Source organism: Phyllostomus discolor, chromosome 2 (genome assembly GCF_004126475.2).
Source record: "Phyllostomus discolor isolate MPI-MPIP mPhyDis1 chromosome 2, mPhyDis1.pri.v3, whole genome shotgun sequence".
In the NCBI taxonomy this organism is placed as follows: Eukaryota; Metazoa; Chordata; class Mammalia; order Chiroptera; family Phyllostomidae; genus Phyllostomus; species Phyllostomus discolor.
Window position 1 is genome coordinate 46,356,454 of NC_040904.2, and position 16,205 is coordinate 46,372,658.

At 38.8% G+C, this 16,205-nt stretch overlaps 1 protein-coding gene across 1 annotated transcript; it reads left to right on the top strand.

The window, feature by feature from the left end:
- Positions 1-1,592: 1,592 nt before the first annotated feature.
- Positions 1,593-14,906, top strand: FETUB (fetuin B). Its single transcript, XM_028504984.2, has 7 exons — positions 1,593-1,894; positions 2,243-2,353; positions 3,808-3,895; positions 5,804-5,967; positions 6,679-6,780; positions 13,379-13,462; positions 14,401-14,906. Exons 1-7 carry the CDS (start codon positions 1,670-1,672, stop codon positions 14,776-14,778), a joined length of 1,152 nt encoding a protein of 383 aa, XP_028360785.1. The 5' UTR covers positions 1,593-1,669; the 3' UTR covers positions 14,779-14,906.
- The last annotated feature ends 1,299 nt before the right edge of the window (positions 14,907-16,205 follow it).

The following is a 16,205-nucleotide window of genomic DNA, read 5'->3' on the forward strand; positions in this document are numbered from 1 at the left end:
TTTTAAAAGGTATTTGTATTTTGTACAGTTCCAATCAGTAGAAACTCCCTGAACCTAAAAGAGAAACACAAGAGTCCCAACCTTTTGGGACTTACTGGTATTCCCAGCCTACCTGCCAATCATTATCTGTCTGTTAATTTGTTTTTTTCATAAGATGGCTCCAGTAGCACTTAATTGTCTCCTACTTCATTCAAAACAACTTTGTTAGATTGTATTGTGACAGCTGTCATATTAGCATGCATTAAAAATACTTATTAAAATTGGTGAGTTTTTGTGTAGCCATTTTAATATTGATGATTGAAGAAAATATGCAACATTTTTGGCATATTACTCTATTATTTCAAGAAAGGTAAAAACACAACTGAAATGCAAACAAATATTTGTGTGGTATATGGAGAAGATCAAATGTGTCAAAAGTGGTTTGAGAAGTTTGGTGCTGGAGATTTCTCATTGGATGATGCTCCATTGTCAGGTAGCCCAGTCGAAGGTGATAGCAATCAAATCGAGACATTGCGAACAATCAATACTATATACTCAGGAGATAGCCAACATACTCAAATATCTAAATCAATAAAATTATTGGTGAAAATGAAAAATATGGTTTTTATTCAATGGATAAAAACTGTATGGACTTTTTGACAATAGTAGGTTTACCCTGAACGGTGTGACTCAGTTGGTTGGGCATCATCCCATAAAGTGAAAAAGGTTGCTGGTTCGATTCCCAATAAGGTCACATGCCTCGGTTGCAGGTTCCGTCCCAGGTCAGGATGTATACGAAAGACAACTGATTGATGTTTCTCTCATGCATAGGTGTTTCTCTCCCTCTCTTTCTATCTCCCTTCCCCTCTCTCTAAAAATAAATAAAATCTAATAAAACACAATCCAATGTTAAGATTTTGGCTTCCTTATAAATTTGCTTCTACATAGCTCCATAGAAGGAAGTGTAGATATGGAATATGATCAGGAACTATTGATATACCACTTTTTTCTACCTGAATGAAGTCTTTGTTTTAAAAAACCTAAATGATACTACATAGACCACTTTCTAGCCAATCCCAAAGTGCTTTATGAATCTCACTGGTCTTTTGTGTAGATGATTTGGGGTTAGAGCATTTTCCCTGACCTAACAAGAGTGGTAACATGGGAATTCAGGCAGGAAGTATGAATTCACTGAGTACTGTTGGCACCATGACCCATGACCCCAGGCTCCATGCCTGGGATAACTATCAGTGTGGCTGAGGACATCAGCCGGATGAAGGTGTGAGGGGAAATGGGAGAATGGGACAGCTGACATACTCTGATTCAGGTGGAGCTTGGGAGGCAGCCAGGATACATATGGTCATGACCTCCTAGGGGCCTTGACTTGTGTGTTTACCACAATTTCTCAGGAAATGGTTAGGAAATATAAGTTTGCTTACATGTACAAGAATATGAGGTTGCTCATGGGTCTAAGGTTAGAAACATTGACAAATCCTATCCAAAGTGCTGACTCAGAGAAATTCATGTTAAGAGTTCCAGCAGATAAAGTGAGATATTGTGTTTTAAATTCTGGTCACATGTTCAGATTGTGATTATAAAAACTACTCCAATTGGCCCTGTAGAGCCATGTAAGTAGCCCATCCTTGCAGCTCCTCATACTGAATCACCCTTGGGTCTTGTTCCCTACAGAATGGGTCTGTTCCTACCTCTGGTCCTCTGCACCTTGGCTGCATGCTGCACAGCTAGATCTGTGCCCCTGACGGAACCCAGCTCCTTCTCTCTCCTCTCCCGTGCCTGCAATGACTCAGATGTGCTGGCTGCGGCGGGCTCTGCCCTGCAGGACATCAACAGTGACCGAAAGGAAGGATATATACTGAATCTCAACCGAGTGCGCGATGCCCGAGAACACAGACAGGCAAGTAACAGTCCTCTGTCTGGGGCAGGTATTCACACAAGCTGCATAGGCTGGCTGGGGGTGGAAACCTAGAGACACACATTGGCAGGTGCTCTCCAAATTGGAAACCTGCTGAAAACTCTCTGTTCTCCTCTGCTAGGTTGTGCTACATATATGCTCTTACTGTCATTAGAAACAAGTGCTAACAGTATCCTACTCTGACACTTGTCCAGTGCCCCACAGTTTATGAGAAACCATCACAACCATGGCAGCCTTTGGCTCTGCCATAAAGCAGAGACTCTTTCGGCCATTCTATAGGGGTTTCTGCTTCATGTGGGCTGTGGTGCATTTTGTCACTCTTTCCCACAGGATGGTGTGGGATCTCTGTTCTATCTCACATTGGACGTGTTAGAGACTGACTGCCATGTGCTCAGCAGGAAGGCATCGAAGGACTGTGGTGTGAAACAGCTTCATGAATCGGTAAGTGTTTGTTTCCCAGGAGCTCTAGAGGAGAAATTACGTGTCCTCTGTCTATGGAGTGAAAATTGTTCAATGGGCGCCATCTTTTAAATGTTTTTCTTTATAATCTCTTGGGCACGGTGCTCATGTGGTTATTCCAATTCTATTAGACAAAACAGAGGAATTTCTGAGAGTCCCATTGGGGTTATGATCCTAGAGTTGAAAAATTGCCCCCAAATTATTTCCTGCTCCCAAGACCTTTCTTAAGGCTCCAAGTGTGGTGTTTAAATTGCAAGAAAAAGAGTTGAGTTCTAGTACTCTGGATGTGTGTTTAAGGAAGGCTGTGGAAGAAGTAAAGGCAGAGCTTTTTTGTTTTATTTTGCTTTATTCTGTTTTTAATGAACACTGACATGAAGTTTGAGGCTGGGGAAAGGAAGGACTTACAGTATGGGAGCTCTCAGAGATGCTGTGGAGGATTTCCTGGAATCATAAAACCTAAAAGGGCTCAGAATTGATCCTTTTAAAGATGACCATTGAGTTATTTTCATTAATTTATACAACACTTTTGAGTGCAAGACTGTGTTTAGAAGTAAACTATTCAGTCAAGGTAACTTTTCTAGTTACTTAGCCAGATTTGTCAAACTGCACCTATCTGAATTTGAAGAGACATTTCTGAGTCCCACTTACCTTGTTGTGAATACTTGTTAAGGTGACACATCCCCCAAAACTGTGTACTGATTCCAACATGATGAAAGTTTATTTCTCACTCATGTAAACTTCAAAAATAGAAAGTCCTGATCAAGAAGAGGCTTTCCTTCAAGAGTGACTGGGAGACCCAGGTTGCTTCCACATTGTGGCTATAGACTCTGCCACCTTCACCTCCTGGCTTCTGTAGTCACCATGGTCAACTAAATCAAGCTATAGAAAGAAAAAGAGCCCTAGCTGGTGTGGCTCAGTGGATTGAGTGCCAGCTTGTGAAGCAAAGGGTTACTGGTTAGGGCACATGCCTGGGTTGTGGGACAGGTCCCCAAGAGGGGGCACGTGGGAGGCAACCACACATGGATGTTTCTCTCCTTTTTCTCTCTCCCTTTCCTTCTAAAAATAAATAAATAAATTCTTTAAAAAAAGAAAGAAAGAGAAAGAGCATGGAAGAAAGATTGCACAGGAGAGATCTTCATGGTCCAGTCCTGGAAGTGATTACAGCCACTTCTGCTCACCTTCTTGTGGTTAGAACTCAGTTATACACAGTCACACCTACTACTCGGGAGGAAGGCTAGGAAATGTAGCCTAGCTGTGTCCCAGGAGAAGGTTAAACTGTTCAATAATCAGTTGGCAGTTTCTCACACTCAAAGCCAGCAAAATTGACCTTAAGTTTTTTATTACTCAGAAAATATAATGTCCAATTTCATTTTGGGGGTATTTTCAAAAGTTAGAGTTTATTCTATGATGTCATAAAATGTTTTTGTTGGTTCCAGGTTTATGGTGAATGCAAGGCAATATTTTACATTAACTATCCAAAAAGAGTTCTCTATTCACCTGCTTATAACTGTACTCTTCGCCCAGGTAAGTGAGCACTCTGTTGTTGTTGTTGTTTTTTTAAATTTTATTTTAATGGAAGATGGAAAAATAGAATTAAGCAGGGTTATGCCCAGAATGTATAGGGTTCTTCTATCCTTACTTCCTATTCATACCAAGGCCAGGTTCTTAATATATCCAATACTTGCCTCCTCTGTGAAATTCAACTTAAACTGCTCTTTCCATAATTAGTCTTTCTAAATCATCTGCAGTAGTTTATTCATGAGTACTGCATTAAATCCTAGTTTTTTAGTCTGACACAAATGGCATCATCTCTACACTGGTCCCCAGGCTGTTTTTCTAGATAGATGTCTATGCCATTACTTCCCTGACTACACCAACTCTGCACTTTGTTCAACTGAGCATCTCTCTATTTTCTGAATGCATATTGCACTTTCCAATCTCTGCATCTTGCTTGTGCCTTTCCCTCTGCTGAAGATGCCCTCCCCTGATACCTCCTGCTCTTGGAACTCATATCTATTCTTTAAGGATCATGGTCAGTGCTGCATCTTCTACAGTGTTCTCTATTCAGGAAAGGACCAAGCTCTTCTGTTCTCATTCCTACAAAACTTGAACCTAACCACTCATGGAGCACAGACTATGCACTGCCTAGATTTGAGGTGTTCAATTTTATTTCATGTAGTATATTTTATGCCTTCTTTCTTCTGGCTACAACCCTCCCCTAGTTCCTGTCAAGTATAAAGAGTCCATAATATTGGAAAAGTGTGTAAATAGACTAAGAATTAGGTTGAAACTAAGGACATTTCAAATAAGCACATGCATTCATTCTGGGTCTTTCTTTGGAAAGCAAGCATCCAAGGCATAGGAAAATCAGATATGGCTGCTTGTCAAACTATTATGTGCATGTGACTTCCCTGGATCTCGTTCAGTTACAGATTCTGACTCCGTATGTCTGTGGTGGGGCCTGAGAGTCTGCATTTCTAACAAGCTCCACGTCATAACAATGCTGCTTATTCCTTTGAGGGATAAGGCAACAGACTGAATATTTTATTAGCCACAGGTTAAGCTTCCTGGTTGTGAAGAGACTTTCTTAAGTTAGAGAACAACAACTAATAAAACAGATCAGGATTCAGAAGTCACAGGTACCAGAGGTACGGGACGTCAGAAAGTGACATGTAGGGATGGTGCCAGGAGTGACAACCTATGGATATAATTCTGCATAGTACACCCAAATACACTCAAATAAACACAAAACTGATCAACTGTTTTGCTCTGCAAAAACAATTTGCTGACAAGTTTCCAGCCTGACTTTCACACTAGTTTTGCTGTTCCTCCCTGTCAGAAATTCTGGCTCTACCCTTAGAATGATTATTCTATCCAGTCATACAGTGACTTGGCTAATTTTTTTTCTTGCTCACTTACATTTTCTAACCATAGAGAATGTGCTTCTATCTTTCCTATGTCATTCACTCATTCATTCATTTGACAAGCATTTACTAAACACATTGTCTTAGATGTTGGGGACTAAAAGGTGAATAAGACATATCAACAATAAATCCCAACCTTTTAAGACACTCAGCTGCTTTACAGAGGCAATAATGATAGAAGATATTGAGCTACTAATAGAGGGGAAAGTTTTTATATCAATATAAATACATATATGTTTTTGGACAAAATTCTTAGCATAATTTTTATGAGGTAAAAAATCTTGCTTTGGTGTTTTAATAAATTATGAAAGAAATACATGTTAATTGCAGAAAACTCACTGCTGACAGCTAACTTCATTCCAGATAATGCCTTTTCCACTCCATCCTTGCCATAACTGAGTATCTTTTCATGTTTTTAAATTTCTGCTTCTATTGTGGTCATATGCTTTGTAGGATTAAAAATTATTAAGGAGCTTTATTTTTAAACTGCTCTGTTTGGTATCAACAGTTTCTCGGAGAAAGATTAGCTCTATGTGTCCTGACTGCCCAGTCCCCAGTGAGTTGTCAGATCCCAAAGTTCTGGAAGTTGTTCATGAATCTCTCGCAAAATTCAACAATGAGAGCGTCTCAAAGCAGTATTCTCTCTTCAAAGTCACCAAGGCATCTATGCAGGTGAGGCTGAAATGCCCAGTTGCAACAGCAATGTGTTTCATGACTGCTGCTATCAATTTCCAAACTGAGAAGAGGATATTAAAGCATGTCTTTTGATTAGAACTAAAGAGCCTTTCTTCACTCCTTATCTTGGTAGATCTGATGCACATTCAATCGTGTGTTAGTTTCTGAGTTATTCTTTGGGATTCCCACAATAGTTGTGGGATTTGATTTTACCTCATTGCCTTTAAGGCAAGAATGGAAATGAACTCATGGTCTCCTTGGGTTATTCATCTAGGTTCACTATTTACAGCTACAGTCTCATATCTGATTGACCATGCATCTCATCTAACAAGTCAACTTCCACTCCATGATAAAGCCTGAAGAGGATGTTGAGTTTTATGGGTTAGGGGAAATGGAGGCTCATTTGTTTTTTAATTTGTTGATATCTGTTATATAAAAAAAAACTAATCTAAAAACAAATCTACTTGAAGAAAAATAAGCTCACCCAAAGGAGCCCACTCAAATAGTTAAGAAGGGAAGAAAGGTATGCTGATTATGTTCTCTAAATAACAAAATCATCATACCTGGTTTGATCATGGTGGGAATTACAGGGGACAACAGGAGACCTGGGTTGACAATGATTATGGTAAAGATCATGCTCCCAAACCTTGGTTATTTCTCCACACAAAGAGGTTTGATTTTTGTTTCTCAACTTTTGTCTCATACCAGTGGGTCTTTGGCTTCCACCGCTTTGTGGAATATTTAATCAAAGAGTCACCATGCACTAAATCCCAGGCCAGCAGCTGTGCACTTCAGCCCCTTGACTCTGCGGTGAGTTTTCTTGAATGGCTTCATAATTTAGGATTTGTGTTTACAAATCATCTATATATATGTATTGAACATAAACTATATAAGAGCTGTTGTAATGCATGAGGCACTTTTCTTCCCCTCAAGGATTGTGCTGGCCCAGATGCAGTAGTATTTGATTGTAAGTGCAGTTTTCATCAGTAATGTTATGCCTTTGCAGAAAATGATCCATAGAGGCTGTAAAATATATTTAAAAAATTTTCTCAGTGGTTGGTGATGGTCCTGCTTTTATCTGAACAAACCCAGTTACATTTGGAATACAGCATGGTGTTTCATTTTTTGGACCACTCTCTATGAAGAACAAAGTCAAACAGGACATCTTTGAAAGAATGCATCCAGGATGGGGAGGGTGCCTTGAAACCATTTGAAACACCTGGTGGGAATGCCAGTTGGCACAGTGTGTTGTAACACAATTGGGAAAAATGCATCAAAAGTCTTTTCTCTCCTTATTTACTTATTTATAATGACAGCTTTATTAGGACATGATTCACACACCATAAAGTTCACCTTTTTAAGGTATCAAATTAAGTGGCTTTTTAGTATATTCTCAGAGTTGTGCTACCACCATATCTAATTTTAGAATATTTCATCAGCCCCTAAAGAAACCCCATACCCATTAGCAGTCATTCTCCTTGCCCCTCTACCCCAGACCTTGGACACTATTTGGTCTCTATGTCATTCCATTTGTTTAGAACTTAATTTCTTTCAACAATGTTTTGTAATTTCAGTGTACAAGACTTTCATTTATTTGTACACCTAAATATTCTCTTGATGCTACTATAATGTATTTGTCTTTTTAATTTTATTTTTGGACTGTTCATCATAAGTTTATAGAAATGCAATTGATTTTTATATATTGACCTGTATCTTGTAAACTTGTTGAACTCATTTATTAGTTCTAATACTTTCCAGTAGATTCCTTAGGATTTTCTATATACAAGATCATGTCACATGCAAATAGAGATAGATTACTTCATTCTTACCAACCTTCCTTTCCTTTCCTTTCTCCTTTTCTCTCTTTCTCTTCCTCCCTTCCTCCCTTTCCTTTTCTTCCATCCCTTCTTTCCTTCTGTCTTGCTTTCCTTCTTTCTCTCTCCTCCCTCCCTCCCTCCTTCCCTCCCTCCCTCCCTTCCTCCCTTCCTCTTTTTTTCTTGCTCCCTTTCACTCTTTCCTCTCTCTCTCTCTCTCCCCCCTCTCTTTCCCCTCCTCCTCCTCCTCCTTCTCCTCCTCCTTCTTCTTCTTCCTTCTTCCTTTTTCTTCCTTTTCCTCTTCCTGGCTAGAACTTAGAACTTTCAGTGCAATGTTAAAGAGAGGCAAGGAGAATAGACATCCTTATCTTATTCCTGTTTTTAGGGAGAAAGCATTCAGTATTTTATCATTTAATATGATGTTAACTGTAGGTTTTTCATAGATGACCTTCATAAAGTTCTATTGTTAGTTTGTTGAATGTTTTTCTCTATCAAGAAAAAGTGTTAGTTTGTCAAGGGCTTTTTCTGTGTTAATGAGATGATCATGTGATTTTCCCCTCCTTTAAGCTATTAGTTTTGTATATAACAATGATTGTTTTTTGTATGTTAAAACAACCTTGCACTTTGGGGATGAGCCCCAATTGATGATGGTGTATAATCTTTATTACATGTTGCTATTTCATTTGCCAGTATTTTTTTAAAAAGACTTTTCATTTATATTCAGAAGAGGTATTGACCTGTAGTTTTCTTGTGTTGTCTCTAGCTGATTTTCACATGCATTTAATACTGTCCTCAAAGAATGAGTTGGGAAATTTCCCCTCCTTTTCTACTTTATTTTGGAGGAGTTTGTAATGGAGTTGATGTTCATTCTTCTTTAAATGTTTGGTAGAATTCACCAGTGAAGCAATCTGGGCCTGTGCCTTTTTTGGTGGGAAGTTTTCTTGATTAATAATTTAATCTCTTATTATAAGTCTATTCAGATTTTTTATTTCTTATTCAGTGAATTTAGGTAGCTTGTGTCTTCCTAGGAATTTGTTCATTTCATCTAAGTTATATAATTTGCCAGCACACAGTTATTCATAGTATTCCCTTTTAATTGAATATTTCTGAAAGGTTAGAAGTAATGTCTCTTCTTTAATTCTAATTTTAGTATTTTGAGTTATTTTTTCTTGGACATTCTAACTACAGTTTTGTTAATTTTATCAATCTTTTCAAGGAATTAAGTTTTGGTTTTATTTTCTTTATTTTTTTCCCTCTCTACTCTTTATTTTTGCCTTTATTATGCTTGCTTTGGGCTTAGTTTGCTCTTCTTTTTATTGTTTTCTAAGGTAGAAGTTAGGTTATTGATTTGTATCTTTTTTCTTGTCAATGATTTGTAGACCATAACTGTCAGCGTCTAGACAGGAACTGGGCATAGAATGGTTCTGCCTTGGGCTGGCCTGTAGAGTGTGATTTCTTGACTTTGTGCAGGAAAGATTTCACAACATGAGTCCAAGTGATTTTGAAAGTACACAGGTCCAGGTGATTTTTAGTGTACCTTTATTAGCTGGGGACAGTGAAAGAAGGAAGGGCTTAGGATGGAAGAAGCAACAGAATAAACTAATGAACAATATAGAAGCAGAAGCACAGATACATGGAACAGATTGACAGTTGTTGGAGGGGAGGTGGGGGGACTGGATGAAAGAAGGTGAAGGGATTAGCCAAAGAACATATATGCATGGCCCATAGATGCAGACAGTGATATGGGGATTGCTTGAGGATAGGGAAGTGGGGGCTGGGTGGAAGTGGTCTGGGGGTGAGGGCAGGCAGGAATAAATGTAATAGCATAAACAATAAAAGACAATTTTTAAAAATTTAAAATAAAATAAAATAAAAGCTACTCATTGTACACATGCACTCATTGAAGAGAGAGAGAGAGAGGAAAAAAAAAAAGAAGCAATAGGAGAGAGCCTAAGCAGGACTGCTTTGGAAAGAAGTGAGCCAAGGTGGGGCTGCTTTGGCTCACTGGGAAGTCAGAGAAAAGGGTCTTTGGAGGCAGGTTCAGGGGGTTAGCCTGGCATGAGCTGCATCTGCCCATTGCTCCCTTGGTTGCAAGTCATGTGGGACCCTCAGAGGTTAGGAAATGCACCCCTGAGAGGGAAGAAAGGCAGAGGTGTGCTCTTGAGGGGAAGAGCACTGATTTGTAATCTTTTTTCTCTTTTTAACATAAGCATTTACATCTATAATTTTTCTTCTAAGCAATTCTTTAGCTGCCTCTCAATAAGTCATACATATTGTGTATTTGTTCCCATTCATCTCAAAGTATTTTTCAATTTTCCTTGTGATATCTTCTTTGACCAACTGGTTATTTAGGTGTATATTAGCTAATTTCCACATATTTGTGAAATTCCCCACTTTCTCTTGCTGTTCTATTTCTAAAATCATTTCATTGTGGTTAGAGAATGTATGTTGAATGATCTCAGTTCTTAAATTTATTAAAGTTTATTTCATAGTCTAACATAGGATATACCCTGGTGAATGTTCCATGTACTCTTGAGAAGAATGTATTCTGCTGTTGTTAGGTGAAGCATTCAGCAATTGTCAGATTTAGTTGATTTATAGTGTGGTACAAGACTTGCATTTCCCCATTAATGTTCTGCATAGTTGTTCTATCCATTATTTAAAGTGAGGTTTCCACCTATTATTGTTGAATTGTTTATATCTCCCTTGAATTCTGTCAGTTTTTGCTAATGTAATTTGCTCTCTGTTGTTAGGTCATATGCATGTATAGGTATTGTGTCTTTCTAATAAATTCACCCTTTTATCTTTATAAAATGTTTTTCCTTGCCCTGGCTGGGGGGCTTGGTTGGTTGCACTGTCATTCCATACACCAAAAGGTTGCAGGTTCGATCCTCATTGAGGGCACATACCTAAGTTGTGGGTTTGATCCTGGTCAGGGTGCATGCAGGAGGCAACTGATTGATGTTTTTCTGTCACATAGATGTTTCTCTTGCTTTCTCTCTCTTCCCCCCTCCCTCCCTCTCCTAAAATCAATAAACATATCTTCAGATGAGGATTAAAAAAGTGTTTTTTCTTTTCACTAGTGACAATTTTTATCTTAAAGTCAATTTTGTCTAATATTTGTACAGCCATCCTAGCTCTCTTTTGGTTAATGTTTACATTGTAATTTTTTCCATCTTTTTACTTTCAACCTATGTATGTCTTTGAATATAAAGCGTGTCTCTCAAAAGCCTTTTGTAACCAGTCAGTTGAATAGTCTTAATTTTCTCAAGGAATATTTGGGAAAACATCTTCACCCTATTCTGCAGGATCACTCTTTATCATTTGTCAATGCCATCTTGGGCAGATCCCTTACCTTTCTGGTTATTTTCAGCAAGAGAAACAACTTTACTTAGATAATTAAGGTTCACTCTCAGGGATGAAAAAATTCTGGTCTGTCAATTCTGACTCAAAATTTCTACCTTATGTTCAGTTCAAAGCTTTCCCTTTCTGTAGCTCAAGCCTGACCTAGAGTTCAAGACTTAATGCGAGGAAGGGATTAAGGTCTATTTTTTCATTCTTTTTCTCCCTTCTGCAATCTTTTGCTTAATTCTGGATCTTCCAAGTTGAAAGAATGAGAGAGGATTAGAGAAAAGAGTACAGTCTTTTTACATAACTAAAACTGCAGTCGTAGTTTTCTCTTGGGCTACACTGGCTGCCTCTGAAACAGGCTCTAGTGCTGGTTCTGTCAGGTGGTATAGGCATGAGCTCCTCCTCTTCCTGGTAGGATGGCGTGGTCCCTCACTGACTCCCTGGAACCACCCTTTCTCAGACTCAGCCTCCACATATTTTTACTATTAAATGCCTTTTATCTGAAAGTCTTTTGGGGAGGGAACATTCAAAAGAACACTACCTGTGACATTTGCTTGTCCCATGTAAACCTCACACATTTTGTCTATGCCAGACAGTGGAGATAGGTTTCCCTTGCTGCCTTTTCTCCTTATCATAGTGGGCTGCTTTATCCAAGATCCTGCTCTTAGAATGCTCTGAGAGAAAAGCAGATCCAATCTTCATAGCCTAAATTCTAGGATTCACATGCCAAGCATGCCCTCTAACTCCATTTTTATGGCCCACTCTAGTTTCAGCACCAGGTAGGCCTATGAATTATGGTAGCTCAGTAGATCCTAGCCTGAGTGGGAGGGGCCGGGCTCTGCTTGGTACCAGGACCTGCAGTCTCTCCAGAAAGTTCCCTTAGAGCCCTTTCCCTGGGTGATTTGGTGATGAAGAGGAGGAAGGAAAGACTGAAGCACCATTCCCCAAGAATTCTCTACATTAGTGAATTTTTCCCACTTTAAAAAATTTCCAATATTCTCTTTATATAGTCTGGAGATGGGTGATAGAATAATATTCATGCAATCTGTTTAGGCACATTTTAATGAGTTCTATGTGAATACTACATTCTTAAAATTCTTTAGAAATTAAGGCAACATTTTATTATACTACTCTACTTATACTTAAATATGTATATACTCTATGACTCTAAAATTTCTCTTCCAGGAATTTACCCTAAGGAGTTAACTGAAGATATGTGAAAAGCTATAGCTTCAATGTTTAAACAAAACAAATGAAATGCAATCTAGTATCTAAAAAAGAGAACTTCTTAACTAACATAAAGGAATATTAGGTAGCCATTATAAAGATCATAGAAGACTATTCAGTGCCATAAAAGGATTTTCACAATATATTGTTAAGTGACAAAAGAGAGTTGTAAAATAATATATGTAGTGTAATTCTATTTCCTAGAAGAAGAAGTATATATGCATAGGAAAAAAGATTAGAAGAAAAGAAAATAAATCATTGCAGAAAAGATATACCTTTCATGTAACTACAGGCCTTTTTATTTTCTTTCTGTTTATACATATTGTAAATAACTATTACATGTATTTTATTTTATTTTTATTTTTTTAAGATTTTATTTATTTATTTATTATTTATTTTTTTTAGAGAGGGAAGGGAGGGACAAAGAGAGAGAGAGAAACATCAATGTGTGGTTGCTGGGGGTCATGGCCTGCAACCCTGGCATGTACCCTGACTGGGAATCGAACCTGCAACACTTTGGTTCACAGCCTACGCTCAATCCACTGAGCTGTGCCAGCCAAGGCTTAAATTATTTTATTTTTAAATAAAGAGAAGTTGAAGGAGGTGAGAGCAGCTTTGTCTGATGAAGGGAAACTCAGGTGGACTGTACATGAAGGGCTGCTTTATACGAGAGTTGAGCACAAGCTTTTTCATTGACCCAAGAGTAGAAGTAAGGCCAAAAGGTAGATACATTGTATAGACACAAATTTCCACTCAATGTAAAGAATTTTCTATAGAGTTTGTTCCTCAAGAAGTCTTGAGTTTTCTATTACTGGAGGCAATTTAGCCTTGTTTCGGTGCTTACTTGGAGGCATAACCTAGAGAGAATTAGCTCAGAACCTTCCTATTGCATGGTAGTAGCATAAAAATGTTGATTGACTATGTGTCCACACAAGCAGAAAGCAAGCTGATTTCCATTTACAATCACTGATAATGGTAAAACTCAAACAACATTATATCTTCTCTCCTTTTTTTAGCCTGTTGCTCTTTGCCAAGGTTCTCTGTTTGACAATAGACCAGTAAGGAGTGTCTCTGTGAAGTGTAACTTCTTTGAATCACAGGTATTTTTTATACTCATTGTTTGTCTTCCTGTGGGGCAAAAAGATTGTGTTTTAGCAGATTATCTATATTTTAGCTGTCCCTATCCCATCCTCTCCTTTTATTTTCCTTAAATCCATGATCACCACTTTATTCAGATTGCCCTGAGTTCAGGCCCATAGGATAGTTGGTTAAAAACTTATCACTCTTTATTTTCATTGCAATGTGCTCCTGCAGAATAAATAAGATTCCTTCAGAAATGGGGATCTACTAGCTTGCATGGATTAGGCCTCCAAAACCTTAAATTCAGTGTCCCAAAGACCGTTATAGTGAACTGGAGGGAGAAGTTATTTCCATGGAAATATTTAGTCCCTTTCCAGAAGTATTTATTGAGCACTTATTATGAGGCAGCTTGGTATAGTTGAAAGGGTGATTGAGACAGGCCACCTGGGTTCTAGTCCTGCTCTGCTACCTGTGAGCTGTGTGACCTGGGCAAATTCTTACCTCTCTGAGTGATGGTTGCCTCATATATGAATGGGATTGCAGTGCCTACCTCATTTAGTTCCCTGTGAGAAGCAAGTGAGAAGACCTGGGTAAGGACCTGGTCTTGGACCTGGTATTGGACCTGGCACAGAATAAACAATTATTAAAAGTGGTTGTTGCTGCCACTGCTAGGAGCAGGGAGATGGCTCATTGGGGACTTTGAATAAGCCATTTAACTTCTCTGGATCATTGTTCCATTCTAGATTTGTGAGACTTGCAATCAAGCTTTTACCAGTCTTAGTTCCCTTTGGCCCTTACCTGTTTTGCTTCATAACCCTTTAGCCAGAGGCCCATCCCTCTAGCTGGTCTCCCTTTGAAACACTCTGTCAGAAAGGCACGGAACACCTTAGCCTGGTACAAGGCACAGCAGAGATTTCTTTAGTGGACAGCACCCTTATTTAAAGTGTTCTTATTTCAGGCTCCAACCCCTGGGGATAAAAATTCTACTGCTAACCAGGAACCTGTGAACCTCCTTAAGGTGGAAAAGCCCCAGGAGAAAAATGCAGAACCCACTTACTCACCCTCCAGACCTGTGCCAAGAGGGTCTGTCCAGTACCTTCCTGAACTGGATGATAAGAAGCCTGAAGAGTCCCAGGAAAAGGGTCCTGTTGAGGCCTTCCCTGTGCAGCTGGATCTAACCACAAATCCCCAGGGAGAAACCCTCGATGTTTCCTTCCTATTCCTGGAGCCTATGAGTACGAAGCTGGTTGTCCTGCCTTTCCCGCCCAAAGAGCAGCACTCTGCTCAGTGCCCAGGACCAGCCCACCAGGGCAACTCGCTTGTTCTCCCACCATGAGAACCACATGGAGAATTCCACATGGATGCGGCACCCGGCGGGAGATGAGAGGTCATGGGGAAGGGAGACGGAGAGACAAAGAGTTTGAATGTAGACAGTGGCTAATAAAGTGTGTGGTTTTGATTCTTCTTGGTCTCATCATTTTGGCTGGAAGTGGAAATGAGATGAAATCCTCCACTCGTACACTGAGCTGCATACCTCCTAAACCATCCAAGATATCCTTCTGTGGGTAGATGCCACTTACGTATTCCACCTTTCCCTTTGTAATGATTATTGACTTTTAGCTAAGTGTCTCTGATGTAGGACCTGCCATACTTAGGAATTCCTTCCTGTTTCTGGGAAAGAGCATACTGTGATTCTTTTGATCAAAATGAGATGAAAATTGAGGGGTACCAAGAGACTGAGATTCATCACAGCTTCACAGTCCCTTTATTTCATAATTATTTTAATACCAAGTATTGGTCAGATATTGTCTTCACAGCCTTCAGCAGGAAGGTGGATTTTTTTTCTTTTTTACCCGTCCAAATAGCCTCCAAGCCCAGAACTCGATAAAGTAACTTAGCAATTGGGTAACTGGAAGAGACTGTTGCCTGTGGCCTGTGGTTCAGCCTGAGGAGAATCAGATATTGTTCCAAGTTTGGAAGCTGTCTGGCTTACTTAACAGTTTTGCTTTGAGAAGAAATTAACAGTCCAGGTAACATTCATTCCCAATTTTTTCACTTAAAAGAAGAAAATAAATATATATGTATTTAACATGTAATATTATATACATGCATATGTATATTATATTTATATGCATATATACACACTAAAATATGTAATACATACAGTTATATACATGTATATCTTTTTAATTTTAGAAAATTTATTTCTAACATGTCATAGCTCCCCAATATTTCATTCCCTGGATATTTTATTTTATTTAAAATTATTTTACTGTTGTTCAATCACAGTTGTTTGCATTTCCCCACCACACTCCTTCCACCCCAGCCAAACCCACTTCCCTCCCTTGCTTCTACCCTCCCCCTTGGTTTTGTCCATGTGTCCTTTATAGTAGTTCCTGAAAACCCTTCCCCAATAGCCAGAGGGGAGGAGGGGTCACTCATTTTCTTGTTGTTTAAAGAAGTTACTTTTAAAGATCCATCAAAAAGAACTTTTAATACCACATAACTAGAAATGTCCATATCTTGAAGTTCTAGCATAGAAGATTAACATCAGTAATTTACAAACACCCATTATTTGAATACAAGGGCCTCAAATGATTAATGCTTGCAGCATTTTGAGACTATTGACAAGACTATTAGATTAGCTTGCCTGCATGAAGTTTTCAGAGTAAGAAAAAAAAATCAAGAATCAAAAACTAGAGAAATAGCATCTAAGTGATGAGCCAAAGAGGAACCTAAATGTCTTAGGAGAAGTTGTCAGAA